This window comes from Zeus faber, assembly GCF_960531495.2.
Source record: "Zeus faber genome assembly, chromosome: 17".
In the NCBI taxonomy this organism is placed as follows: Eukaryota; Metazoa; Chordata; class Actinopteri; order Zeiformes; family Zeidae; genus Zeus; species Zeus faber.
Genome location: NC_137204.1, coordinates 20,280,635 through 20,306,337, shown reverse-complemented (window position 1 = coordinate 20,306,337; position 25,703 = coordinate 20,280,635). Strand labels below are relative to the sequence as shown.

The 25,703-nt window shown below is 45.5% G+C and overlaps 3 protein-coding genes across 3 annotated transcripts; all 3 read right to left on the bottom strand.

Moving 5' to 3' along the window:
* Positions 1 to 2,435: 2,435 nt before the first annotated feature.
* atp6v0a2a (ATPase H+ transporting V0 subunit a2a) lies at positions 2,436 to 11,083 on the bottom strand (the record flags this gene model as incomplete). The annotated part of the gene is made up of 20 exons (XM_080018255.1): positions 2,436 to 2,538; positions 3,019 to 3,190; positions 3,446 to 3,563; positions 4,409 to 4,525; positions 4,615 to 4,734; positions 4,826 to 5,036; positions 5,266 to 5,384; positions 5,471 to 5,561; positions 6,582 to 6,739; positions 6,826 to 6,965; positions 7,145 to 7,295; positions 7,397 to 7,609; positions 7,694 to 7,787; positions 8,146 to 8,228; positions 8,343 to 8,469; positions 8,787 to 8,884; positions 9,635 to 9,772; positions 10,027 to 10,124; positions 10,513 to 10,591; positions 10,973 to 11,083. The coding sequence occupies 20 exons, from the start codon at positions 11,081 to 11,083 to the stop codon at positions 2,436 to 2,438; spliced, it is 2,541 nt and encodes an 846-aa protein (XP_079874381.1).
* A 1,439-nt stretch (positions 11,084 to 12,522) lies between these two features.
* On the bottom strand, positions 12,523 to 16,317 carry nfkbil1 (nuclear factor of kappa light polypeptide gene enhancer in B-cells inhibitor-like 1; the record flags this gene model as incomplete). The annotated part of the gene is made up of 4 exons (XM_080018433.1): positions 12,523 to 14,980; positions 15,069 to 15,180; positions 15,293 to 15,405; positions 16,044 to 16,317. The coding sequence occupies 4 exons, from the start codon at positions 16,315 to 16,317 to the stop codon at positions 14,391 to 14,393; spliced, it is 1,089 nt and encodes a 362-aa protein (XP_079874559.1). The 3' UTR covers positions 12,523 to 14,390.
* A 7,703-nt stretch (positions 16,318 to 24,020) lies between these two features.
* On the bottom strand, positions 24,021 to 25,367 carry LOC307243574 (apelin receptor B-like). The gene has a single exon (XM_080018421.1). The coding sequence runs from the start codon at positions 25,207 to 25,209 to the stop codon at positions 24,139 to 24,141; it is 1,071 nt and encodes a 356-aa protein (XP_079874547.1). The 5' UTR covers positions 25,210 to 25,367; the 3' UTR covers positions 24,021 to 24,138.
* Between the last annotated feature and the right edge of the window lie 336 nt (positions 25,368 to 25,703).

Here is a 25,703-nt window from a genome sequence, read left to right as displayed (position 1 = left end):
TGCGTGGGTTCCACTGGCGCCGCGCCGCCGCTGCACTGTTATATAATAACACTTTCTGCACCAAGGAGAAATGGTAGTGGTCACTGGCCTATGGGAGTAAACAACTTCTATATATACAAAAAAAAAAAAAAAAAAATCAAATATATATATGAAATGTTTGAAAAATATTTTTCATGTATCGTATACATTTAAATATGCATGCATTTCTTTCTGTATCTAATAAAAACAAAAAGGAATAGTGTTGCATGCAGCAACATGCGCATTTTCTTTATCAGTGAGTGTTTATTGTTTGTTCGACCAATGAAGCCACTATTCTTCCTGCGGTCTTCACGCAAATAGGACAAATAAACACAAACAAACAAACAAAGAAAACACAGCTTGCTACGAAGTTTAGAACAAACACATCATCTGGGCTCGACACATCAATAACAAAAAATAAAAATAAATTATAGCGGGGAGGGGGGGGGCATAGGAAAACCTTCCAGACTCCCGGTCCTTCCAACATCAACATGCTGTAAACACAGGTCTATACTGTAAACACCCGTCAAATAACTGGCACAGACATCTGACGTGTTCCCACTAACACCCGGTGAAGCTTAACAGTGCCAATGACTAATACGTTTTGTTATTGTTTAAGGTGGAAAGTGTCCCAAATTCCCTCTGCCGGTGGAGGCGCTGTCCAAGGTTCTGAATGCCTCTAAAGCCTAATCTGGTATAAGACGCTTCATAACAATAGGAACAATCTTATACCTCAAGTTACTTTCATGTGAGCGTGATCTGTAAATTTCATGAGGAAAAAAAAAAGATAAAAATAAAAATTTAAGAAAATACTCAATTGCAGTAACATGTCATGTTATTGCTGCTCTGGTGGCATGCTGTATATGTTTGGGGATGATTCCACAGACCTTGCACCGCGTCGATATTCCAAGTCTTTGTCATTATCTGTATGATATTAATCAATTCAATTGGATTTGCAGCTTTTGCATGTTTAGCTGTAGGAAAGTACAATTGGAGGCACCTCAAAAAGGGTTCCTTAGGGTTCTGACGGGATGGTTTTGGATGGAACCCTGACTATGAAGAAGCAGCATGAAGCCATGATGGGTGTGAACAGAGTTTATCAGCCGGAGCTAAAGGACAACAACTCAACATAGTTACTCAAGTCTTGTTGGTAGTTATCTAAGATACTTGTTAGACCCACATGCCACATGCTGAGGTTGAGTGATTTGCGTCGTATTGATGGTAGTTTGTTAAACAGGGTTTTGCTCAAATGTGCGAGCTGCTACCGAAAACAATAACATCCGGAGGAAAACAACGGAATTGAAAGCATGATAAATCGTTTTTTTTTTTTTAAACAGAACACTGTCATTTCACAGGCGGCGGATACAATTGTTCGTTTTTGTTAAAAAGATCCCGACCGGCTAGAAAAGTGTCAGACTGAGGGATCTTACCTCCCAGAAAGTCAGGTTATATTTAAAAATAAAAACATCATATATCAAGATAACATTTTTCGCATTTAGCACTAATGCTTTATTTGCTGGCATTTCTTTTCAACTTAATATATTAAATGTTGAAATAAGATCATTTTTTACACAGGTACAGTGGTTTAAATAAATATCACGCTTGAAGAAAAGCCCAACGCTTTACATTTTCCCGATCCGTTACAGGAGGGACCTACCATTATTTAAATAAGTAAACGGCGTACAGCTCGAAGGTATTTTCATTTGGCATCATCAGTCATTGGTGAAGACTCAAATTTAATTTGTACAATCATTTCTACATTGTTAAGTGCGCTGTGTGACAAAACGCCTCACAAATAGGTCCTCTCGCAGCCTCACCTAAGGATAGAAACAATTTAGAAGTGGGATCTCAGGAGGGGAGCGCCTAACGCCGCATCTGCATACATGACAATAATCGTTAAAAACTGCACAACCCCACATTTATCTCTTTTTCCATAATTTAAACAAATCAGTATGGCACTAGAAATCGGGACGCTTAGCATGATCTTCGGTACATTCGGTTCAGCTCTTGTGACATTTTGTTTTCACTTCACATTGCACTGGATTAATATTCACCCTGAAGATCAAATAATAAATAATACAAACACAGAACAATGCGAATAAAATGCTTCAACTCACCGAATCGGCCCCTAACGGTTGTGTCTAATAATATCTCGTCTCCAAAATGAATCAATAGAGTAGATAGAATAGAACTTAGAACGGCTGCGTACACAGTGGCTTGCAGAATATAGACATTAATGTAAGGCAGTTAATGCAGCCCATAATATCCTAATGTTGTCATGGTGAAAAAAGCTGCTACAACAGTGGGTTTCAATCAGTAGTACTAAATGTTTGTCATCGTCGTCATCATCGTCACAGTGTGAATAGTTCAGATATTCAGCCTCCTCCGTGGACTGCGGGCCCCTCCACCTGGTGGCTTCACAGCAAGCCGTCGTATTCAAACGCTGAGGGCAGGAGGGAGAAGTCAAACGGGACAAACTTGACACCCGTCCCGTGGTAGAACTTGTTCTGGAACTCCACCCTGAAATTAGATTTAATGGTAAATAAAGACACTTTTACTTAATGTAAGGAAATTCACCTTGTAAAAAAAAATAAATAAAGTTGCAAGGGAGCTGGTTAGAAGTTAGTCGACTACACTCTGTTGGGGGCCAGATTTTCATACTGTTACGAGATTACATTTTTTATTTGATGAAACAGCATTGTCAGACAGACAGAAAGACAGAGCATTCCTTATTCTTCGTTTAAATATATTCAAAAGTTCCCAAAATGTGTAAAGCTTAAAATAAAAACACACAATAAGCATAAAATAAACGATAGATATTTTATTACTTTGTAATCATCGTAATAATAGAATCTATACAGTTCATTGCCAACCTCCGAATGCATTCAAAGCGCCCGTTTTGGTTCATAGGACGGCCACATTTGGCCCCCGGGTCACCGGTTGATGTAAAGAATGGGTGTGTCATCCCTCAGATGTGGCAACGCTACACACCGGACTCACCAGTGCAGGCGAAGGGCGTGCAGGAAGGCCGACAGTCCCTCCATCACCAGGAGGATGGACACGGTGAGCACGGCAAAGAGGCCGAACACAGGCACCAGAACCAAAACCCCCAGTTTGGTGGTGAACCTCAAGCCCAGACGCATCACCATGGACCACAACACCTCGGACAGCTCTGAAAGGTCAGGACCAAAGTCTAATTTTTGTCACATAAATAACTATACGTGTGCGGCACATGGGGAACTGAAGTGCAGTGAAAGTTAAATGCTTGAGGGCTCTCTCAACATGACGTGACTCAGCATGAAAATGTAAATACACAGTGCACATATAAAATATACATCATACACAAACTGGTAAGTATGGTGAATATGTATTAAATTAAATTCTTAGCCTTCACCAACTACGGTACATGGGTTCGGGGTGGACTTACGGGCATGGGCCAAGCTCAGCGCCCAGAGGCGCAGATAGGAGGCCGTGTTGGAGATGCAGCCTAAACAGAATTCAATGGTGTGGATGGCCTGGTGCAGGAGCACGTCCGCAAAGTCAAACTGGAAGACAAAATTATACAGCCTGAGCAGATTAGTACATAACAAAAGAGCTACAGATGATATCCGTGCAATATATTGAAATGACAGTGGAGACTGTAATAATTTAGTCAATAATAATTTCAGTTATAAATTTATACCATATATATATATATATATATATATATATATATATATATATATATATATATATATATATATATATATATATATATATATATAGTTTTCTTTAAATAAAGTGTAAAAAATAAATAAAGTCTGTGGCGGACCAAGGGGATGTGGTCGAGCCGCCGCAGCAGACAGGCGGTGCAGGCTCCCAATAGGGGCCGCTCAGCTGCTTAGGATCGGGCGAATCAATAGAAGAGTTCCGCTGACTCGTCCGATCCCAGACCAGGAAGTAACTTAGCCTCTGTTTTTCTCCGCAGTAGGGGACGGGGGCGTTGCGTAGACGCGGCGCCGACCGAACCCAGCACCGCTAGGATTAAACACGGTATACTGTAGGAACCTATTGATGAACAGTGCGTATATACCAACCCTTTTTGACTCTCCGTTTGCCAGCGAGCCAATTATTTTCCGCTTGGCCCACGTGCCACAGTTCATTTTGAACCCCACAATTAAACATACTCCAAACAGCGCTGTTTTTGCCTCCGCCCGCCTCCCCTCGCTCATTCCCTGGCCCTGGGCCAAACACACCTCGTCTGATTCTAAGTTATCTTTAAATGCTTATAGTCTGTTCAAAAATGCACCAATTCTCACCATGTAAAATTCCTTGCATATGAAAATGTACATGGCAGAATAAACAAATTCTAAGACTAAATTAGATAAGAGAGCATTCCCTTTGGACATACCTGCTGGGGCGAAACCTCCCTGTTGGTCATTTCATCCAGTCCCTCCTCTTCATCCTCTTCATATGGTGGCGCTGTGGAACCGTCGTCCTCACTCACGCGTCTCACCCGCTCGTAACCCTGCGATGAGGCCACAGCGGCGGGTTTAGAGCCTCGGAACGGAGGAGAGAAGACGCGGAGGCGTCACGGCGCCCGTCAGACAAACTCACCCTGCGTCTCCTCAGGCCCTTGCCTCCGCGGTACAGCCAGTAGAGGTAAAGGGGTTTCCCCAACAGCAGCACGGGAACCGACAGCACCGCCACCACCACCAGGAAGACCTGCAGCCCCGTCTGCGGCGCCAACAGAACACGTCAGCCCTGACATACGTGGCCTCGGGAATTTGAGCAATGATCCGACATGTGTGTGTCCTCAAAGCGTCACCTGTCCTGGGTAGAGGGGCGTGATGTCCGCCTCCTGCATGAGGAACATGTTGATGAAGTGGATGAGGATGCTGGGAGCGAGGCGGGAGTCCCCGGCTCCGAACGCCAGCCACTTGTAGAGAACCATGAAGACCAGGTAGCCAAAGAGGCAGAGCAGGAAGAGCAGCTCCGGTAGAAACAGCAGGTAGACGTTGAACTTCTGTCTGAAGTGCCTGGAGGGAGAAAGAAAAGGCCGCTGCTAACAGAAGCGAGAGATCGGAGGAGACAAATAATTTAGGAGGGAAACTCAAAATAAAAGTTGTTTTTGACGCAAAGGGATTTGTGGGCAACTCATGAGAACTGCACAAATCTGCCTTGCGGGTGAATGCCAATTGACTTTCATGCCCCCTATATAAAAACCAGGGTCACGGGAGTCAGGTTGGAGGCGCCCGGACCACTCACAAGTGATTGAAGACGCTGAGCACCACTCCGAAGGTCATGTGTATAACACCGATAATGACCGACATCTTCATCTTGTAGGAGTTCAGGAAGGAAAGGCGATTCACCGCCATGTTCCAGATCTGTCAACGGCATCAGAAAGACTATCAGCAGGAATCCTTCAAAAGACACAGCTTGATTCAATTAACATATGACTTTATTTACTCACAGGATCGATGCCAAACGGGTAGGGTCCGCTGAACACACCACTGACGTTGGGGTCGAGAGTGAGCAAAGCGTTCGTTTGGAGGGTTTCATTTCTGCAATGAAAGGTTGACAAACACATAGATTAACATGTCGTTTTCACACAGAAAAATACACAACCCGAAACCCTTCAGAACTCAAGCAGCAGATCCTTTAAGTCCTGGAAGTTGAGGTGGGGCCCCCATGGATCGGGCTTGTTGTTCCAGCACATCCCACAGATGCTCCAAAAGAATCAGAACCTAACCCCAGCCATCCACATGATGTAGAAGAAAACATGACTCATCAGACCAGGCCACCTCCTTCCATTGCTCCATGGTCCAGTTCTGACGCTCACGTGCCCATTGTAGGTGCTTTCGGGGGGTGGACAGGGGTCAGCATGGACACTCTGACCGGTCTGCAGCTAGACAGCCCCATACGCAGCAAGCTGTGATGCACTGTGTGTTCTGACACCTCTGGGTGTTCTGATCATCGCAGCATTAACTTTTTCACCAATTTGTGCTACAGTAGCTCTTCTGTGGGATCGGACCAGACGGTCTAGACTTCACTCCCCACGCGCACCAGTGAGCCCATGGGCGCCCATGATCCTGTCGCCGATTCACCGGTTGTCCTTCCTTGGGCCACTTTTGGTAGGTACTAACCACTGCATACCGGGAACACCCCACTAGACCTGCCGTTTTGGAGATGCTCTGACCCAGTCGTCTAGCCATCAAAATTTGGTCCTTGTCAAAGTGGCTGAGATCCTTACGCTTGCCCATTTTTCTTGCTGCCAACCCATCAACTCAAGAACTGACTGTTCACTTGCTGCCCAATACATCACACCCCTTGACAGGTGCCACTGGAACGAAATGAGCAATGTTATTCACTTCACCTGTCGGTGGTTTTAATGTTGTGAATGATCGGTGTATATAAACTTTTTTTTATGCAATATGGATCTACTACATCAGACATTTCTATCATTGGCATACTCAAGAGTTACTTGTTGTTCCGTCACACAATACATGAACACCAAAATATCATGACACAGGGAGGTCCTCTCTGTGTCATAATATGTTGATGAAATGATACAGATCACTCACGTCCACTGTTGATGTATAAACATGGCCTTGACACTCCAGCCAGAACCAAATATGTTGAAAGACTTGGAGAAACAGTCGTTGTAGATCAGCCCGGTGTACACCGAGAACAGACCCATCATCAGGATTATGTAACGTCCTTCAAAAAAGGTCATCCAGATCTGAGGGAGACAGCGACATTATTAATAAAAAACAAATGACGAAAGACGCGCACGTACGAGATGTATGAAATGGACGCGGTTCTTACTTCATTGGTCGATCGTTTCCGTCTTTGCTTCTTCTCCGTCAGAATCATCCACAAGGCAAAGAGGGTCATGATCAGCCCATGGCCCAGGTCCCCAAACATCACGGCAAACAAAAAGGGGAATGTGATGATTGTATAGGGAGCTGTCAAAAACAGAAAGGTATTAATACGAACATGCCACATTCAGTACATGACTTGTAAGGCTCCAAACCGCAATCAATGACAAGGTGACCCATCACACAAATAAACGCATGAGACTCAAGATGCAACATCCTCCATAGAGTCACAGAGATCTTTTATTTATGTAATAATTTATTTTTACCTGGGCTCGCCTCCCGGTAGTCTCCAACACCGTAAGCCTCCACGATGCTCTGAAATCCAGACGTGAACTTATTGGTTCTCACTAGCGTCGGCGGCGTATCATTACTGGGGATTCGGTTCACAAAGGACGGAACGGTGGCATCACCTTTTCTCTAAATAGCAGGACATTAAAAAAATGCAATATGTTAAAATATGCGTCAGTGTCACACCATAGACAGAGGGGCGGTGGTCCAGTTTCATCATCTCCACTCACCGAACCTTCCTCCAGCGCTCCCCGCAGATTGGCCAGGTCGTTGACAGGACACCACACCTCTGCAATCAGACACTTGTTGGTGACGTCGAAGCTGCAGAGGTTGAGGATGTGGTAGATGGCCTTCATCTTCTTCACCTGCACCACCCATGTGAAGGCCGACTCGGAGGCTTTCTGCAGAACCTGCTTCAGGTAGTCCTCGGTGCGGTGCAGCACCTGGAGAAGGCAGCGTTTTAGGATAGTAAATTATTTTTGCTTATATTGCTTCATGGGGGTCCTGGGAAGCGGTGGAAGTCCTACGTTGTTGAGGTCTTGGATCCGTGTCCTCAGGCTGTCCATCACGTCGGCTCTTTCCTCGTCGTTCTCGGGGTGCGGGTAAAGATGACAGTGGTAACTGAGAGGGAAACAAGACGTGCAAGATCATGACATTGTTTAGAAAAGTCAAATACATGCAGTGTGTAGCGGGTTTACAAAGGCACAGCATCTGATGAAAATCAACCAGATTATATTAGTCCATTATTAAAGGATAGGTTGGCTATTTTTCAAACCAGGCCTTAATAAAATGCTGGTTCCCATCATGTCTCAGGCTTGAAACTTTGCCCTATGGCACTGCATTTAAGCACAGTGAGAAGCTGCAGCAGAGTGGTAAGTTTTGAGGCAGGTTGTTGCTATGAGTTATACATGATGGGAACCAACATTTTACTAAGGCCCGGGTTGAAAAATAACAAACCTATCCTTAAAAGTAAGCTCACCAGTCACAGATCTTTTGAACCTTCTGCCCAATCTGGTCACCCCAGAATGAGATTAGAAAAACCACACTCTTGTTGATCTCACCCTGAAAGGAAGAAAAAAAAGAAAAAAAAGAAGAAGAAACAGATGCTATAATTATCGGTGACTATTAATATCCTGCAGACTCGTTTCGGGCGTCGCAGTGGTCTATTTAACTCACAGTGTCAAGATCGGCCAGGCTCTCATCCATCTCTGCGTAGCTCAGGATGGTGTAGCCTTTACAGACTCTCCAAAGCATCCGCTCGAAGGCCTCCACCTTGACCCGTTGGATGAGACCCGACACAAACCTGAGCCCAGGACACATGAGACGTTATCCATCCCCGGAGGGAAGTTGCAGAGTCACAGCAGCTCAAATAAAAAAATAAAAAAAAAAAGGCAAAAAGAAGAAAGTAATAAAGAATAATAACAATAAAAGGTTGACAAATATACAATAACATTATATAAACAATATATATAAACCTAAAGATACAATGAGATACAAGACGCCTAACAATTAGCAATTAACAATATTTTTTGTATTGTAAATTAATGTTTTGAAAATGTCGTTTCATTTGGGATTTACAGCCTGATTGTAGTGCCGTGAATGTTCAATATGAAAGCTCACCCAAGCTTGGCTCCAAGTCTCTGCATGCCGGTACAACCAGTCACAGACTCTGTCTCCATGGTGGGGAACTCCTCATAGTGGGGGCCAAGGGCCTCATGCTAGGCAAAAAGGAACCCTGTTATTCATCTCAAACTGCGAAACGACGACCAATGTCTCATATCCACAAGGTGTGTGTGCTGTATGCGGCGGTGGAAGGCGTATACCGCCGCCACCAAGACGTAAAAGTACTTGTTATATCCAGTGCCCTTCTTATATACCAAGTAGTGGTGACCATGAGAATAAAATGATTGAACAGTGGCTTTTGATATTAATATAAACCCAGATTTTTTAAATACTTAATAATAAACAAAGCTTTGACCGGGATTTTTGCTTTGAAATGTAGTGGAGAAAAAGTTGAAAGTCTCCGAAACTGAATGTACTTAAGTACATTTTAACAAAGTAAAAATACTCCTTAACAAGTACTTTGTAACTTTCCACCACTGACTACAGTGTATGTAGCACAACTATTTAACCATAACCATTTATCTATCAATGAAACTCAAATCTAATTAAAAATAATATATATATAAAGAAAATTTATATATTTTGACACGTGTTGACATTTTTTTTTTCTTAATTATTCACGAATCAGCCATATAATAAAGGCTTTTTAACCTGAAAGAAGAGCTGCCATGGCTCTTTCCAACTTTTTTTCTCCTATTATGGGGTAGAAATTGTTGCTTGTTCCCAATGCATCTCTAAAATAATTTCTAATACCAACACTATTTTTTTTTTTTTTTTCCAGAATCCAAAATTGTTTAAGGCGTGTTTTGCAGTCTGGTGACGTGCGAGGCTGCCCGGCGTCTCACTCTGGAGCGGCTGTGGATGAAGGTCCGCGTGATCTTCAGCATGTGCGTGTACTCTGTGAGCTCCAGGAGGTTCCTCTGCAGCTTCTCCTTGTTCCGGGCCACCTCGCTCAGCTCCATCTCCAGCCGCTGGAGCTGCTCCTACGGTTCGCCAGCCCCAGGGAACACCGATTACACAAGTTAATGACTCAAAAGTCCCCTCAAACGGGTATATTAAGATTTGCCCCATCACATCAAAAAAATGATTAACCGCCATGAGAAATGGCTATGAACGCTAGGAAGTGATTTATTAGCGGTCCCATATACGCTGAAATCACAAGACACCGACAGTAAATTGAAAAAATAAATACAAATAAAATAAAATAAAAAAAATGCAGGTATGACACGGCCCTCACCATGATCTCGAGGACTTGTTTAGGAGGAGGAGCAGCTGGACTTTCGTCTTCCTCCGGAACAGCTATGTTGGCTTTCCGGATCTCCCTCAAAAGGTATCCTGTCAGGAAAAAAAAAAAAAAAGTTCAAGAGCCCCTTGGATGATAATTGAATTAATGAAGAGCTCATTTTCAGACAGAGTAACACCAAGCGTCCTCCACCTCTCCCTTATTCTATAAAGCATGAAAGGTACAAGTATAAAAGGTAAGTACTATACAATTGGCACACGGAATTATGTATAAATAATGAAGGTTAAGAGCTAGATAATTTAGGTAGGAACTGAGGAGTATTTAATGACTTTAAAGGCCTAGTATTTATGAAACTGAATTAAAGACTCTTTAAGGACCTGCAGACACCCTGAAAACTATACCTTTCGCAATGACCATCGTTAAACTCAGTTACCTTCCAGATGTAAACAAAATGGCAGCAGTAAAGTTAACAAATCTTACCCAGAATCCTTTCCATCTCCTCACACCTCTTGATTTCACTGACAAAGCGGCGCTGGAAGGAGCTCACGCTTGGGTTGAGCTGAAGGCACATTGGAGCACACGGGTCAGGATCTGTTTTTATTTGAGTACATTTTCATGCACGGGGGAGTTTGGACCTGGGACGGGTTCGTCCATTGTTGTACAATCGGACAAGTAACGTAAAAAATAAAATAAAAATTAAAGCAGGGTAAACAGTATGTACAGAATTTAGAGGATGTGCTCTGTGCACAAGATGCCTTAAAGGTCTATGGCAGGGGTTAAGTGAGTACAAATCAAATCATCAGTTGAATAATAAATAAAAGTGTTGAACTACAGTATAATATACCTCCCCCTGCTGACCACCACCTTCATCTGAGTACGCGCACATGCGTTCCTATAGCAGCGCGCAGTGTGAACTGAACGTCCGCCGTTGCGTACTCACATCTCGGAACTCCACCAGCCCCATCTCCCCCAGCTCGCTGATGCAGTCGTATTCGGAGCCGGACTGCAAAAACAGCTGCGCCAGACACATCTCCTCGCTCCGGAACACCATCTTATTGCCTCCGCCGGCCACCTCCACCCCCCGCGCGGCCTCGGAAACGCGCTGCTCCGCCTTGAAACCACACCGTCGCCGACACTAACGCGCGTCACGCTTCATGGGCCGAAGGGTGACGCTCCGCTGCCATTAACCAATTAAATTCTCCTCGGATTAACCCACCTTTCGTTCAACAATTATTTTTTTTTAAAAAGCGCGTTTTGTTTTCATTCCAAAACAACTGGCGCGTCCCACACGGGTCGCGGCGGGTGTTTTTATGAAAAACACCGGTGTGTATCTGAGGCACAAACGGAGCGAAAACAAAGACCTTAACGCGCTCATCACACCCGGCCACCTGGAGCACCTGACACTTGCAAACACACCGCAGGGGAGCCGGGCCGCGGGACGGCGCAGCGACGGGCGACGTTATCGCAACATGACGCGGACCTTCCAGTCGAAACGCGGCTCGACACGTCCCCGCGCGGCGCATGCGACCGCCAGGACGACAACGGGCTCCGGGCTCCGGCCTTCGTCCCCGCTCCGGCGCCGCACCGGCGCTTGACACAGATTGCGTCTCCGGGGTTGCCAGGTTTCGTCACAATCAGCGATTCGGTATGACTTTTTTTTTTTTTGCACCTATGTCTCCGTGCGCGTAACACTGTGCCTGGCGTGGTAGCCCGATCACCGCGCATGTAGACGTACACGTAAAATAGTCCCTGGACGGCACACTCACTCGACGGTGCATAAACTCGATGGCAAGTCAGCACCTAATTCTAATATTACTATCTGTATTTATATTGCGCTTTTGATGCATAACATGTTGATTAAAGTGCGTTAATTTTATATCAACTGTGGTTAACGCGTGAAGGGACACTGCGGCGTCATGTGCCAATGGATGCAACAAATTAGACAAAGGGTCTGGGGCAAACCCCGTGGTTGGGACGGACACTAGTGGCTGTGGATTCCTAAACCCGTGCGGTGCTGAAGATAATTCCCACCAAAATAGTGCGTTCCTTCCGCCACGCTGTCACTCGGGATACGCGTGCGGAGGAGTCCGTGAAGCAGGTTTGCGTCATACCTGGCAACCTGCGCGTCTTCGTTTATTCCGTTCCATCGCGGTAACAGGATCGACCGTCCGCCTTTCTTTGTGTCGAGAGAAATACATCCCTGTTGAACTCACGTAAAATTCGGCTGCTTTCAAACCAAACCGTTCGGGCAATAAATTGATTAAGCATTATTTTTCACTTAATGAGCGATTGGCAAGTTACTGGATAGTATAACTATTTCTAATGCCTAAAAATCTAAATAAAAGAAATATTTTCGACTTAAGACGCCTATATATTTGCATGTACACATCTCTAGCCAACGGAATACTAAGTAGCTATAATGACAGGTTTTATTACTGGTATTACAAATTACAGGTCTTAAGATAGGACTTGATCCATCCTCAGGGGCTAATTCAGATGTAACAGCAGCAAAACAGTGCCAGTCAATAGAGATAATAAAAATGAAATAAAAATTAAATATATATCCACATGTATAAAACATAAGTTAACATGGAGAAGCACTTGTTAAAAAAAATATATATATATATATACACACACACACACACATACACACTCACTGAGCAATTTATTTTGAACATTATACTAATATTGATAGGACCTCACTTTGCTGTCAAAACCGCCTGCAAATATCACATTCCAAAGGTGTACTGTTGGATTCAGATCCAGTCACTGGGAAGGAAACTGATGAACACATTGTCATGTTCATGAAACCAGTTTGAACTTTCTTTTCATGGCTGACAGAGGCAGAACCAGATGTGGTCTTCTGCTGTTGTAGCCCAACCGCCCCAAGGTTCATCATGTGGGTTCTGAGATGTTTTTCTGCTCACCACAATCTATCTGAGTCACGGCAGCCTGTCAGCTCATTCTCCATTGACCCCTCTCATTAACGTTTCACTGGATCACTGGATGTGTTTTGTTTTTTTGCACCATTCTGAGTAAACTCTAGAGACTTGTGTGAAAATCCCAGATCAGTAGTTATAGAAATACTCAAACGAGTCCATCTACCACAATCAATCATGCCACGGTCCAAAACGTCTGATGCACGTCAAAATGCACTGGTATGAATAAGTAGGTGTGCAGGTGGTGTTCCTAATAAAGTGCTCAGTGAGTGTATATGTACCCATCCATGAACAGGCGTTAACAGGGAGTAGCACCTGTACAGCTCACTGTGTTAGCGAGCCGAATAAGGCCGGGTGGCCGTGAGGCTACATAGCAACAGCAGAAATAAAAGACATACACAGAATATTGAAATTCTTCAAAAGAAAATTTAAGGAAGATTTCAAAACAATATAAAGTAAACCCTCAAAGTGTTTAATGCCAAATTGGCCACTACATGTCTGGGGAGGTGGACCTCAGAGAAACCTTCAATATTCCTGTTTTCTAAAGCCCCTTTCACACATGCTATGTGTCTATCCCGGAAATGTTCAGTAATATTTTCTACGTGGGTCGTGTGTGAATGGGAAGCAGGGATCGATAGTCAGGGAAATCCGTACCGCCAATTTCCCACCTCAAGAACTATAAACATTGCAGGGAAAATGCCGGTATGCCTGTGTTGTGAATGAAAGCAGTAACATTGCAGGAACAAGCGCGGTAAGGGCTGTGCCCGTCTGACGAAAGACGCTTTCACGTGGAGCGTGTGAACTAATCACAAGACTCCGCTGATGACACACTCTTTCCAAGCCCCTTGGTTTCTGAACATTCTAAAATCCGCAGCTCTTAGCCTCCTATAGCGCCTCAGTCTCATGCTTCTGTCCAGTTCAGCATCCAACACTCTTTAACGTTCCCTTTAATGTATCGAATGTGTGTTTCTGATTCAAGTACATCACGAAAAAACATCACTCATTCACAAACTTGTTGAATATAAAATACATTACAAGAACATTGGCACCAGACAAAAACAGCTCCTCGCCCGCCATGTTCCTGAAAATAAGAGACATCTTCCGCCGCGTACACATACATCCGGCCTTGCCCTGTAGTCGTGTTCTTCTTCTGTTGAGTCTTATGGCTGTTGGCATCCATAAGTGTTGCATCACAGCTGTCTACTGGGCTGTCCCTTGCCCATCTATTCCGGCATCGCCATGGCGTGTGCGAAAAGGAGCAAGACGGAAATGTTCCTGAATATCTGCATGGTTGAATAGTGAAAAACACTAGCGGCGCCGGAAAGGTTATCCCAATAATTTACCTGGAACTATGTGTGAAAGAGGCTTAACAATGTGCTTTCCTCTATAATATGCATCTATGTCAGCTGTGATTCAGTCTCATTCCCTGAGATTCTGAGCCATCCTGTTGAGCTCCTGTGAGAGAGCAGTGACTGTATCCAGGATCCTCTGTCTGTCTTTGTCCTCCAAACGCGCCCCGCAGCGCTGAGCAAACCTGTCCGGGTGCCACAGCGTTTGCTGTCGCTTGAGCAGCTTGCGGAAGACGGCCACGTCTTTCCGGTCGGCCCCGTGCAGCATCACCTCCAGCATTTCCTGCACGGTGCCTCGCGGGGCGGGCCAGGGGATGTCTTTGTAAGTCAGCTTTGTGCTCGATGCTGAGGAGTCCGGTTGGAAAGTAGCTGCACATCTCTCGTCGTAACGACGCTTTTTGCCCTGGCGAGTTTCCTCCTGTTTGCGAGCGGCGCGGGCCAGGTATTGCTCGTGTTCCCGCCGCAGCTTCTCGTGCAGCTCTTTGCTCGCTTGCGCTTCCTCTTCCCTCTCTTTCCGACTCTTCCTCTTCTTCCCGCCGGAGCATGACGATGCCAGCCTTTGTGCTTCGGCATGTTTTTTATCATAGTATTCTTTTCTGATTAGGTCCGCCCAGTCTCCAAAGTCTTCCTCGTCTTCGTCAACTGGAAGGAAGTCATCAGCTGTAAGAGGGGAAAAAAGCAGCAATGTAAACAACTACCTTTATTCAAAAATAATTTTAGCTAAATTAATAGTGAGTGAAAATTATACCATCATATTGCCCAAAGGTTTCAAAAAACTCGTCCTCGCATTCCCCAAAGAGCTTCTCCATCCACTCCTTCTCCGGGTCTGCTTCAGACTTCGGTCTCCTGTTTGCTACGGGCTTACAAGAAAAACAATTTGACAGTTAGAATCACATTGAAATATTTGCTCGTGTCCAGGCCTCCGATGAATACAGACCTACATAAAAGTCACAGAACTTCATGCGAAAGTACCTGTTTATTCCTCATCCACCGCAGCATGTCGTGAGGCGTAACCCCAGCAGTGTTGGCTGCATCCATGGCTTCTGGGCAACTCGCTTGCAGAGGCACAACAAGATCCTCGAAGGCTTAAGAACCACACAACAAATAAGACAACGGTCAATTTTAAACAACTCGACAGGACACGCAGGATACGGGCAGGTGTCGAGAGACTCACACTTAATACTTTTTAAGGGAATATTTAACGAAACATTAGCCTGATCTTTGGACAAATCATCTGCCTTGTTCGATTAAGTATTGGGTTCAGTGGTACAAATGAGGTTTTGTAGTTGACCCTGATGCTCAACAACTCGTGATTTTAAATGTTTTTGTTGAAATGAAGACCTCATAAATTCCCATGCAGGACCATTTGACGACTGTTTTCACACACACACACACACACACACACACACACACACACACACACACACACACACTTTCCCTGTTGCCCATTGTACATGGAACTCTGCTGCTACTGTTTGTACACTGTAAACCTACACATACTCACATATTCATGTACATATACATTTCTGGCTATATATTCTTATTCTGGTTTAGATTATATAATAATTTCTAGAGCTACCTACTTTGTTCTGCACAGCCTTTAGGAGTGGCCCTGTCATCACTTCCCTACGATGTGTGCTTTGGATTAAAGCGTCTGCTAAATGCAATGTAATGTAAGCTCCAAACACACCACTCAACTGAACGCACTATAACAGCCCCCCACCTCTCCGGCCGTCCGTGAGCGCCTTCCTGGCCGCGACGTGCAGCGGCGTGTCCCCCTTGCGGTCCCGCAGCAGGACGTCGGCGCCGCTCGCCAGCAGCAGCCGCACGGCCGCGTCGTCGCCCAGCGAGCAGGCCGCGTGCAGCGGGCTCCTCCGCCGCTTGCCTCGGTGGAAATTGACCGCCACGCCCGCGTGCCTCCGCAAATAGGCCTTGAGCTTCAACACGTCGCCCGCCTCCACGTACCGCCACACCCGCTTCTGTTTGCTGGACACCATGGCCGGCGTTCGACGCGGGCGCCGCGGGACGTTGACTCCAGTTCCGCGGCTTCGACGACGACGACGACGGCGGCGGCGGCGTCGCTGACGTTTGCGTCGATTTACGGCGGTCACGTGATTCGTTGGTGACGTCGGACGCTCGCTGACCCACGTGACCGGAAGGGGTTTGAGGGTTTTGAAGTTATTTCGTTTTGTTGTTGTTGTTGTTGTTGTTTTTTTTTGTTATTATCGCAAAACAATTCGTTTTACATTTGAAAGTAAACAAGTGGTTTAATTGTGCTGAAAAATAATACATAAAAAAAAACATTTCACAAGTCACAAGATGTCTGTGGTTTTACCTACATACAATTATGTTACGCTTCAATTAAAGAAAAACGCCCATTTCTATTTATGATTTATTTTTCCCCATTATTAAATTTATTCGATACAAACAATATTTGTAAAGCCTCCAGCATTTCATTGCTATATGTCATCCTGCATGGCACCGTGCGCTCTTTTAGTTTATCCAGCTTTTAGGAAGTGTCCATTCAGCATTTCGTGAGAGATTTTAAAGTAACAGAGCTGTCTCCCCCCCCCCCTTTCTTATTCTGTTTTATTATTATTATTATTATTATTATTATTATTATTATTATTATTATTATTGTTGTTGTTGTTGTTATTATTGTTTATTTATTTCTATCTACCCTTATTCCCCTCTTTTGTTTTATATGCGACTGTTACATGATGCTTGTCTGATGTCTGGAAATGATGTGTTTCATATCGTGTCAGGTCATTTAGGTTTGCAAGGAACTTTTGTCAAGCTTCAATAAAGATTCCTTAAAAATTATATACAGGTTACAGAGCCGCCCCATGAAATCAGAACGGCAGCGCACTCAGCTTCGCATGGTTGTCGGGAGAGTAAAGATTATAAACTGCGAACTAGAGAGGTTTTCACTGCATATATGTATGAAAGCATGTATATGTATGTGACGATTAAACCTCTTGAATTGAAACAGAAGAATGGACGGATATTAACATAAGAATGGACATTTAAAGAATAGACATCTGCTCTATCTAAATGACTGTGTGTATGTCTGTTTTGAATTCACTTATGTCGTTATATATTTTTTTTTTTATTGCTCATTTGTTCTATTTCATTGCTTTATTATTCTGGATTTAAAGCACTTTGCATCGAGTATGAAATGTGCTGTACACGTACACGTACAAGCGCCAAGGCTCCCACCCGCACGCTCCAAGTGACGTGGTCGCCGTGAGCCCTCACAACCACCACCAGGCGTCGCTGTGTTCTCAGTTTTCAATGCCCCGAAGTTTCAGCACAAAAGCTCCGAAGCGTCACCGGGCTCCGTCCTCTCACCATCACCATGGACCGGTTTCCAGTTAATCAACAAAACACATCATTCGCCCCCGAAAACCCGCATAACTCGGAAACTGACGTCAAATAAATGTGTCCGTCTATTTTTATACGTCCGCCGATAAAGAAAATTCCCACAGGAAAAGTTCCGGGATGGAACACTGCTAGATATGATGGTGTTTTCAGTGATGGACAAAAACATACAGCTTTTTCTGATTCTTATTTTGACTTCGGCCACATATTTTGTTCACGCATGCAAATAGGCAAAGACTCATCGAGCGTTTTCCATCTTTAAAGCGGAATCGCATATATACATGTCGTTACTCAAAAAAGTAATGTATTACACATGACCTATTACTTAAAAAAAAGTAATGCATTACTTTATTTATTTCCTCCCTATATAAAGTAATTATTTACACTACTCATTACATTACTTTGCGTTACTCCGTCAACATCGAGCGAGTGTACAACAGACCCGGGGACAACCGACCTTTGTCCCTTAATAATAGAAAAAAGTGTGACATGTGACTTGAACGCAGCACCACTTCCGTTTTCGTCCTTGTTTATTTACGGCTTCCGCCACAGTGTATACTGTATAGTGCTCAATTAAGTCAATTTCAAAAACCCAGTACCCAGTTCTGTCAGTAGGGGTCAAGATTTCCTAATAACAATCAAATAAATGTCGCTAAACTGTGAATGTAGGCGACAAGACTTCGGAGGTAAAGAAACGTATTCAACAGGAAAATACGAACAGGGACCAAACGTGACTGATATAGACGAAGCGATGATAGGTTTTCGTTCCGTTAAACATTTTTTAGCAAAACAAAACGCTTTTCATCCTGTCGAAGTTCAGTCACTTAAAGGCTGGGGCCTGGGGGGAGTTTGGCAAGACAGTGGTTCGCCTTATACTTTCTGTGCGTAAGATAAATAATCAGTATTCATAATGCCCTCCTCCCTCTCCACCACGAAGACCTCTTTTCAACATACCACCTGTCAGGAAGAGGCAATGTAAAGAGTTTCTCTCTCTCTCTCTCTCTCTCTCTCTCTCTCTCTCGCTCTCTCTCTCTCTCTCTCTCTCTCTCTCTCTCTCTCTCTCTCTCTCTCTCTCTCCCTCTCTTTCTGTGTTTGTCTGTGTATAGGGACACAAAGAGCAACATTTGTGTTTGGTCGCATAACATTGTTAACCTAAACTACCTAAGTGGCTGCACACTGTGTGTGTGTGTGTGTGTGTGTGTGTGTGCGTGCATGCGTGCGTGCGTGCATGCGTGCGTGTGTGTGTGTGTGTGTGATGGTCATCATCAGACATGCATGGACAACCAGCGAGCAAGCAAGCGTGTGCAGTAGAAAAACCAAAACCTGCAAATTCTGTGGGTTTTTTTTGTGTCTGTGTGTGTGTGTGTGTGCTATCTGTGTTTTGTTGTGGATCCTTACCCACAAATTGTCTCTTGAAATAATTGTTTGCGATCTGCTCTTTAATTACGGCCTCGAACGCGTGAAAGGATTGATTGCATTGACTGGGCCCCATTCCCCGTTGCTTATACAACTACCTACCTGTAATTATTAGATAAAAGCAGCTGACACCCTGAATCGGCTCCGACCGAGAGGCGATGACAAGGCTTTCCATTTAGGCGTGCGATGTGCGTGAGGAGGGGAGGAGGGGGGATTGGAGTTGCGCTGAGAGGTCAGGCTGCCTCATAATGGGGAGGATAGAGGAGGGAATGAAGGGACACTTTGTGCCCCGCGAGGAGGATGATCCGCTCGGAGACTCGGTTCAACGTAACTGAAGATCCGGAGCGGGCCAGGGCCGCGGCAACTTCCACTCCCCTGGCTGTCGGAAACGACGTGTCTCCACTAACGATACCTCTCTTGTGTGAATGGCTTTGAAATGTCTGCCATTTGGGAAAAGAGAGTGGGGTCTTCTCGACGCCTCAGGTGTTTGGGTCACGTGACCGCCGCCGTTTTTGAGGCGCCGCGGGCCCGAGAGCTTTATTCTCTCTTTTCTTATACCTTGCCCCATTTTTTTTTTTTTTTTTACCGCAGCTTCTCAAAAACCGCTCTGCTTTGTCCGGTTGGAAGGCTACTTTTGTTCCTTTGCGGCGGACTGAGATTGTGCATCAAGTGTCCTCAAATCCCAAACATGAGCCTGTGTCTCCCAAGGGGTCAGGTGGAGTTTGCATCACTTGTACAATGGACCATGGAGAAAGATGCTTCTGAAAGACAGGATATCCCCGGACAGGAACCCTACCTTGCCCACCCACTTTTTGTCTTTCCTGCCTGGCCCGCTGACTCCTATCCTGTCCATGAGGTCCATCATCCTCCTGGGAGGGGTGAGGGAAGAGCGCCGCGAGGCAGCGGGCTGCAGGAAGCCAAGGGTCCTTCAAGACGTTACAGGGGTCATCTCTCCATCCCACCATAATGTGGCCGGAGCAGGCTCCAGGTCCGGTCTGCTGGCTCGCCTTCTCTGTCGCCATTGTTAAGACAGAGGAGACACATGCACACACTTCCTCTGTCTATTTTCTGCATGGCCTGGTTTATTCGGCTCTAATTTACGTGCTTCTGACATGGGCCATGAGCTCGTTCTCAAACAAAGCAATGGAAAGTTCTATTTGTAACTCAATGATTTGCACCTAAGTGGGTAGGAACGGTCTTCAATGCCAATAGGAACCGCATACAATGGCCATGCAACTTTGCCTTTGACAATCATTGATAAATGTTATCTCATTAGGGCATGTAAATAATATATATGACCAAAATCATCAATCATAAAACCTCTCAAATGCTTTGCTCATATTCATATTCATAATTCATACCGTATAACAATCCTGTACATAGTACCACATGTTGTATATTCTGTACATTTTTACATATCTGACCACTTATGTTTTTTCAGTGTTTTTTGGCAATTTGTATATGTTTGTTTGTTTGACCATTTTTTTTTTTTTAATTTCATTTTTACTTCACTTTTTATTCTACTTTATATTATTATCATTATTAAAATTGTATTCTCAATTTCTTCTGACTGTTAAGCTTCTCTATATTATAATTATTTTTTTATAATAAAAAACAGTGTAACGCACCAAACCTCACCAGAACAAACTCCTAATATGCGTAAATGTACCTGGTGAATGAACTGTTTCCGATTTGGATTGTGATAGCCAGAAAGATGGGGCAGTGGTAGCAGCAACAACCCGATCCTCCCCGGGGATTTATTAAGTGTTATCTCTTCTCAAAGTTTTCAAAACCACATTTCTTCAGAAAATAATACTTCAGTGGGCCACTTCAAATAAATAAATAAATGAAATATAATTAATATTATAATATAATATATATATATAAAAATAATTAAAAATATAATAAATAAATAAACAAATAAAGAGATAGATAGGTAGATAGATAGATAGATAGATAGATTGATAATTAAATAAACACATTTCTGTGAAATACTGCTGAAGAGGATTTGAATCAAGAGTGTGAGCATAGATGTTTGGGCTAGATTTTAAGGAAATGCCCATATGTTCAAACCAGATTAGCATTTGCTGATGTCAAAATAAAATTGCTGATGTGAAGGTGGCTTAAGAGAGACATATAAATGTATTTACCTGCTGCTAACAACATGTGCATGCTGGATTATCGATAAAACCATACATTGCTCCATGCATAATATTGGAGTGCAACAATCCTAAATGCAACACACACACAAGTGTACAGGATTCCTGCTTTTTTTTTTTTAACATTTTTTTAACCCTTTTACAAGAAAAGAAAGCCGTCATGGCTCTATTCCGGGGACTGGTGGGGCTGCTGCAGCGCAGTATCTGCTGATCTGAAAATATCTGCGCAATTATCTGTGAACAATAATGTCAGACCAAGAGGCCCGCCCGCTGGAGGGGATACGGATCCTCTATGTCAATACCACTTTCTTTTGTAGTCGAGAAAAGTTAGAGAGAAAGTCAAGGGTCAAGGCGAGGTGGCCGTGAAATCCTTGTAACCGGATCACAATACCTTCCTTAAAAAAAAAAAGAAATGTGAAAACTCTTGGAATTCGAATGTATTCAGATTCTCTTTCACCGTGCTCTGTGACCGGGGGGGGGGGGGGGGCGACAGGTGGGGGGGATCGTCCGCAAAGCCGCAGAGGTTTTCGAGGCAAAGCTGATGTTTTAAACGCGGAACATTTTTTTCCACAAAAACATCGGCATTCTGTCTCCGGCATCACACGCTGAAACTCGCCAAAGGGATTTTTGTCAAATGCGTGTTGTGGTTTCGCTTAATGTTTGAAAATAACAAAACAGGTTTTTTTTTTATTGACTCAATCTCCACGTGTGCGTGTGTGTGTGTGAGCTCTGACTTTGCTGGAGACGTGAGGGATACCGCGTAAACGTGTTCCGCAGCTGTTGGGAGTCCTCGACCTCCTGCGACCAGGGGTTTTAACTGTAACCTAATGATTAAAGGGAGAACCCTCCCCCCGAAAAAAACTGAGAATTAACAGTCATCATTTTCAAATGAGAATGTGTGTGTGTGTGTGTGTGTGTGTGTGTGTGTGTGTGTGTGTGTGTGTGTGTGTGTGTGTGTGTGTGTGTGTGTGTGTGTGTTTCTGTGTGTGCGTAAACTCTCCCAGGAGAAGCGCCGTCGCGTAATTAATTCTGACTCGCCCGTCTCGCTTCCCGTACTAAAGCCGCGGCACTGACGGGAGACAAATGGTCGACGCCCACCGCAAGTGAGATACGCCGGGATTAGGCGTCCCCCTCCTTCTGTCCGCCCCCAGGACCGATTATATCCTCCAAAAAGCTCATTACAGGCAAGTTAATTAATGATTGGGTTGAAACTTCGAGGTCAACAACCTGTCACTGCAGATGCATGATGCGTGTTTCTTTATTGGCTTAAACCAGCCTCACGCGGCACAGCGCATGGTCGAATATTCCGTAGTTCACGTGTTTTTATTATTGATAACATGGTAATTCTCAATAAATGCAGTTTTGAGGAAAAGTTGTGCGGTCAGCGTGAGGGGGCCGACCAAAATCTGCTCTTTGTTTTATTTGGTCAGAATCAGTTGCGCTTGGTGATGATCAGTGCGCGGGACTTGAAGGAGGACCAAAGCGGTTGAGATGGAAATAGACCCCTGCGTGCATTTCCTGCGGACATTTGCTTTGATTTCGGACCAGTTACAAACAATGGGAGGGAGGCCGCCTCCCGCCGCCGCGACACAGACAGGAAGAAGCACATTCACTGAATGAGGGGGGGAAAAAAATACATTCCAAGCAGGCCAGCAACCCGCAGCGACTCGGCAAAGTAACGAAAACAAGAAGACCAGGGAGAATGATTTTGAGTTGGAACACCCTTTTATTAGAAAAATCATAAACATGAACTCCATATAATGCGTATTCACATGTATGTATTCACAAATGTGTCGATTCAACAAATCAAGTTTCATTCTTGGACTCATTGGATTAACATGCTTACAAATTCATTCCTATTTTACACAGACACGCACGCGCACGCACGCGCACGCACGCCCACACACACAGTCTGTCAAAGCAGTCACCTTTTAATTGGGCTCTCTTCTTGTCTGAAAACATTTGTCGGCCGCCATCTGTCTGTCTGTCTGGGACGCCCACCCCCTTTGAGCGATCCCCCGTCTCCCCTTACAACACTGTTATCAGACTGCAACACCTTTTACTCACTGCTACCCCCCTACTACTACTACTACTACTACTACTACCACTACTACTACCACACACACACACACACACACACACACACACACACATACACACACACACGCATGCACACACACGCACACACAGACCCTGACACACACACATGTGCACACACACGTGCGCACGCACACACACACACACACCAATGTTAAGACATGGAGGTGGGTAATCTATTAGATATCACAACTCAAGTGCCTACAGATGATACGAGGATATACTGTACTCAGCATGTGGCGATGTACACTTCAACATGAATAGATGACAGAGCTGCACATTTCAAAGCTCTATTCTTAACATCTAGGAGACCAAAAAACCCACATGTTCCATTTAAGGTACACCCCCCCCCCCCCCCCCCCCCAACCCCACCCCCACCCCCAAAAAGGACTTTGTAAGGTCCTGCAGCATGGTCCATTGCATTTAGTAGTTACGTTTTCGCTCCAGTCACGTCAATCACTGAAAGTTAGGTTTTAAGGGTTGACACCACAAGCTTGACATCACAAGCGGGATTTTCTTCAGTCACACAAGAACACACAGAACCTAAGTCGTTTTCCGAAACGAAACAACCGGTCCGCAAGGTCGCAGGGAGCAAACGAGGAACCCCACCCCACCAACCCCCCCTCCCCCCTCCGCAGACTGACCCAAAGGAATGTGATCATGCGCTGCTGAAAGGTTTTGATTTACCTTCATAGTTCAGGTGAGGTCGCAATGAGATAACGTTGTCACCTGCTCGCCGGGTCTTTAAAGTCCGAGTCCCCGTCGTCACACCTTGGTGGCCAGAGACTGGGCTTCTGTCTTCTGGGAGGACAGGGAGCTGGCGGGGCTGGCGTGCAAGGACTTCTTCAGGTGGAGCAGGCACAGGCACTGGGATCGGAAGCGCAGGTCGAAGAAGGCGTAGAGGAACGGGTTGAGGCAGCTGTTGACGTAGGCCAGGCAGGTGGCGTAGGGGTGGGCCAGGAGGAGGAAGCGCAGGAAGGCGCAGGTTCCGGGGGCCAGGTTCAGGTAGGAGAGGGCGTCGGCGCTCTTCAGCACGTGGAAGGGCATCCAGCACGCGGCGAACACCACCACCAGGGTGGTGATGATCTTGAGCAGCCGCCGCTTGCGCTGGTCCTCCTTCCGCAGGCTGTTGAAGTGGCGGGTGACGGTGCAGCCGATGAAGCAGTAGCACACCATCATGGCCAGGAACGGCAGCAGAAAGCCCAGCGCCGAGGAGGAGATGCTGAGGCCGGCGATCCACAGGTTCTCCTGCTCCTTGTTGGCCACCACCAGGCTGAAGTCCATGACGCAGGAGGTGCGGTTGCTGGTGTCGTCGTGCTTGATGGTGCGGAAGATGAGAGTCGGGGCGGCCAGCAAGCCGGACAGCAGCCAGATCGCCGTCAGGGAGGCCTGCATGTACCCGCGCGTGCGCAGCTGGGTGCTGGACAGGGAGTGGACGATGGCCAGGTAGCGGTCGAGGCTCATGCAGGTGAGGCAGAAGACGCTGGCGTACATGTTGAGCAGCACCACGTAGCTGCTGATCTTGCAGAGGGCGTCCCCAAAGGGCCAGTGGTAGCCCAGAGCCGTGTACACGGCCCACAGAGGCAGGGTCACGACAAAGGTGAGGTCGGCCAGAGCCAGGTTGCCTATGTACACGTCCGCCGCCCGCCGCTTGCCTTGCGCCCTCCACACAGTGAAGATGACCACCCCGTTGCCGGAGAGGCCCAGGATGAAGATCAGCATGTAGAGGACCGGGATGACGGAGTACGAGGGCTCCCACTCTGAGTAGTCACAGGTGGAGTTATCGATCTCTTCGTAGTCATAGTAGTCGTAGGGGCTCTCGGTCTGCGGGTCCATCTCTCCCTCTCCTTTGTGGCTCGGAATATCCTTTTAAAGCACGAGGAGACACGAGTCGAGGCGGCGGGATCTTCCTGAGCCGCGGCTTCAGACTAACAAAGCGAGTCCAGCGTGAAACCTAAAGCTTACGGCTCCGAGTGGTTGACAAGCTCCTCTGAGGGCTCTCATTCACTTGATATCTCTGCAAACTGCCTGCCATTTATATCCTCCTGCAGTATGTGCCCTCCCAGGACAACCCAGTCCTACCCCAACCGCCTGTTTCCCCTCCTCCTTCTCCTCCTCCTCCTCTGCCCCCCTCCACCCCCCTCCCCTCTGCCCATACACACTGAAAGCATACACACCCACCATTCCCTCCATTCACTAATGTGTGTGATTGTTTAATCCACAGTAAAACAATTTTGATAGAAGCCATGGGCGAAGTTGACACATAGTGTCGGGGAAGAGGGTGTGAAGTCAAGTCACATGACGTAGAAGGGAAAGAATTTAGCTCATTA

Excerpts from the sequence above, each read along its gene's own strand:
- LOC307243574 (XM_080018421.1), bottom strand. The coding sequence starts at position 25,209 with ATGGACCCGCAGACCGAGAGCCCCTACGACTACTATGACTACGAAGAG.